The 3,964-nt window shown below is 35.0% G+C and overlaps 1 protein-coding gene across 1 annotated transcript; it reads right to left on the bottom strand.

Moving 5' to 3' along the window:
* Window positions 1-423: 423 nt before the first annotated feature.
* Window positions 424-1,919, bottom strand: LOC109215506 (protein SRC1-like). Its single transcript, XM_019379576.1, has 2 exons — window positions 1,537-1,919; window positions 424-635 (listed from the first exon to the last, which is right to left on the bottom strand). The coding sequence occupies exon 1, from the start codon at window positions 1,827-1,829 to the stop codon at window positions 1,569-1,571; it is 261 nt and encodes an 86-aa protein (XP_019235121.1). The 5' UTR covers window positions 1,830-1,919; the 3' UTR covers window positions 424-635; window positions 1,537-1,568.
* Window positions 1,920-3,964: the final 2,045 nt, after the last annotated feature.

The raw sequence follows: 3,964 nt of genomic DNA, 5'->3' as shown, positions 1-3,964 counted from the left end.
CAAGGTACACTTCTAATTATAGTAGGAAATCATATTTGACAATTGATTAACCGCGGAAGATCAATCTATTCCGAAATTCACGCCACGATCTTCGATCTGTTGCAGATATCTCGCCCTTTCGTTACCGAACTATACTGGCATCATTTCGAGGTATACCCTCTTCTAACCTCGGTCGGTGATGTCGACCTCGATCTTGGAAAGGAACTCCGATCCCGGACTCGACGTCCTGGCCTTTCTACGTGATATCCCTTTTTGATCAAAGGGTGAAATCGGATAGCCCGGATTTCCACCATATATATGAATAAAATGCAATTTTGATGTTAAAAGAAAAACGAGCGAATGTTGGACCAGACAGTAACGAATTAAATAAATTTACGACCACCCAACATATATTTAGCAAGAAGTAAATAAGTCAATACAAGCAGAAAGAAACTGATCAAAAGCTTCATTTTTTATTAGCGCACGAAAGTACATTCACAAACTGTCCCAGATTAGGATACATTAGACCCAGTGCAGACTACGCATGGTCATCTTTTATTTTTGTTTATTTTCTCCTATTTTCTTTTTCCTCTGCAACTAATGCCATTGGTACCTCTAGCTCAAATCTCAGAAATACATATCACAATTCCCTTTACCTGTCACACAGAGAAATAGAACATGAGTAAAAAGAAGAAACACACAAAAGAATGAAAGTGACGTGAATAAATTCTTTCAGAAAAGAACAAAAATCACCACTCGAGATGAAGGGAGAATCGAGAATTTTGACTTTAACACTAAGCATCAAATTGTAATGTTTATCTGTATATAGAAATAAAGAACATTATATTAGAATTTTTTTTTTTCGCTTGGATAGCATATTCTTGGAAACAAGTAATGTAAAACGAGCACTCCATGTAGTCCTAAACTTCGTCGATTTAGCGCTTTCAAGAGTGAATTAGCTAGAGCTTTTGTCATAATAGCCAAAAAAAATCACGTATTTCCGATTCCTAACTTACTATTTCTCGAAAGAACAATTTTATCATCGTCAGTAACATATAGTCACAGTATCTTACGTACGTGCAACTTCTAATTCCCGAATACTTCTTTTTCTCAATGTAGAATTTATCCATGTCTAATTTCATATCGATAATTAGTCAATAACTCCGTCCAAATGATAAGTTTTGAATGACAAAATTTTGAGTTGACATATATATACTTGGCTCTCAAACTGATTAAACGACTTATTCTATCGAGCTTTTGACTTGATCATATCAAATGTTAATAATGCAGTACAACACATGATATAGCAGTATACAGATTAAATGATAAACTATGTCCAAAATTGTTTTTGTCTTGTCCCGTGGAAAACATGGTACGTTAATAATACTTGACAGTAAAATAACGTCCCAAATATCAATAAAGGAATAAAAAAACAAAACAAGATGTTACGTAGGAGTTGACAGAATCAAATAAAAAAGTTAAATGTACTAACGATTCAAAAACACAAAATAAATTGGAGTTGATCGAGTAAATGAATTGATATAAAAGAAAAGATACCAGGAGCAGAGGAAAATGTGGGAGGATCAGATCTAATCACTGTCGCTACCACTGCTGCTGCTGCTGCTATCATCGTCATGCTTCTTCTCCTTCTTGTCTTTCTTGTCCTTCTTCTTCTTTTTCTTCTCCTCCCCGTCCTTGTGATCTTCGCCATGGAGCTTCTCCTTCTTCTTCTCCTTGTGCTCCTCGCCCTTCTCCTTCTTCTTCTCCTTGTGCTCCTCGCCCTTCTTGTCGTCGTCCTTGTGGTCTCCCATGTGGAGTTTCTCCTCTATCTTGTGCACTATTCCTGACATTTTTGCTTAGACGTATATTTTACTTTAATAAGTTTGATCAAAATTGCAATTGGAATGAGGATAATGCTGAGTGAGCTAGGTATTTATAGGAAACGGAGGAAGCTGTCGATGCTTTACGTGTACGTAGTTCCAACATCTAATATAAATTTCCACATAAAAAATTAGAACCAAAAGAAAATTGAAAATTTAGGGAAATAAAAAAAAACACATTTACGTGGATGGTATATTAATTCAGCTAAATGTCTTCCCCTCTCCTCCCTTTTATTCCTCCACTATTTACGGACATCTTGAACACTTTCTCACAAGGAAAAAGAAAGAGAAAATAAATTATTTATTCATTTTTACTTTAGGGGTATTATAAGGGTAAGACAAGGTTGTGTGGTTCAAACTAAAGATGTTAATTGGCCGAGCCGGCCAATAACAAGCCGGTTTGACCCGGTTCAGCCGGGGTAAGCCTGGACCGGTAAGGGGTGGGACGGGTCGGCTAGGGTAGTGGGGTTGTGCTAGATGGGGTTGGGCCTTTTTTAGCTACCGGTAACCCGTTCAAGGATTTTAACTGTGTTCCAGCCCGGTTAAAGTTGCAGATTTTTTTTTTAAATTCTGACCATTGCCAACAGTCAAAATAAAAATTGACCGCTGGGCAACGGTCATTTTTTGCTATTTCGGCTTATCCCCTTACAAAAATAGCCCCTCCACCCCTTATAAAGAAGAAGAAATTCGTTTTATTTTCCTAATTTCACGAAAGGAAGAACTCACTCTTGTTGATAAAGGTTTGAAATTGGCTCTGTATCAATGGAATCTCATCATCCATACATAACGAATTGATGTGGTATATTCATATCAGAATATATGAACTGTAAGAATTAGCATTCTTATTGAGACTATAATTCATAGGGAAGAAAATCGATTTATGGATGGAATCAAATATGCAGTATTTACCGACATAAGTATTCGGTTATCAGGGAAAAACCATAATTGATAAATTATATTTTTATCCTTTTAAAAACTATAAATAGCCCCCTTCTTCTTCATTTTCCTCACAACTTGCTCTCTTCTTCTACTCTAATTCTCTCTCAATTTCCTCTTGATTATTGAATTTCTTATTGCTCTCAAGTTCTCAATTAATTAATATTTCAAGTTTAATCAATTATTTACGGTAGCCACTATGAAATTACAATTATCAAGTGACGTGTAGTTACCATTTTTGTTAGGTTCAAGTTCAATCATTCCCCGTGCTTCTAGAATGCGCTCACATGATTGAAAACACTTTGAGGTGGTAGAAGGAAATGAAAAAGTTTACAAAGTTGAGTGCAAGAACTGTGGTCGAGTCTTTAATATTCGTCGAAAGTGGAAGGGCACATCTGGTTTAAGGAGGCATATCAAAGGTTGTCTTGAGCGTCCTCCAGGAATTCATATTTAAGTCGATTTTAGACAAAATGTGTTATATTTTTAGAAAAGTTAATTTGAAGTATTATTATGCAATGAAAGCCTTTGAGGTTTGATCCTCACATATTGGTCTTATTAAATATTTTATGTAGCTACTTAATTTCAATTTTCAAGTTTTAAAATTCAAATTTGAAATTTAAAACTTTAAACTTTAAAGTTTAAAAGTCTAATGTTATGCCTTAAAATACTTATGTTTACCCTAAAATCATATAACAATTAAATTTATACGTGGGTTTAAGGATACGTGATATAACTTGGTACAAATTAAGAGAATATATTAATATTAAAATTGATGATAAAAGAACAAATGCAAATCACACGAATCGAGTAGCCTTGGCCCTCGAGTTCAGTGACCCTTGAACCAAAGATGTTTTAAATGATATATGAACAGAGTAACAAGATATTAAAAGCTAGAAAATGACAGTATATTGCTTTATGTTGCCTAAAAATGATGTATTTTACAAATTATCAGATGCTCCTTATATAGTAGGGGAGTTCTACTCTTGATACAGTTCTATATGAGTTAAGAAATCTCATGATTAGCTCATTAATCGATCCATCCTTGATACATGCCGAGATTTTTGCCGTGATCTACAACTGATCGTGGATATTTCGTCCTTCTGTTATTCGGCTTGGCAAATTTTCCTCAATCTTGCTAGGTCTCTATTGTGCTCGGTCTCGATTCTGCT

Source organism: Nicotiana attenuata, unplaced genomic scaffold, assembly GCF_001879085.1.
Source record: "Nicotiana attenuata strain UT unplaced genomic scaffold, NIATTr2, whole genome shotgun sequence".
NCBI lineage: Eukaryota > Viridiplantae > Streptophyta > Magnoliopsida > Solanales > Solanaceae > Nicotiana > Nicotiana attenuata.
The sequence above is the reverse complement of the archived record's forward strand: the minus strand, read 5'-3'. Positions and strand labels throughout refer to the sequence as shown.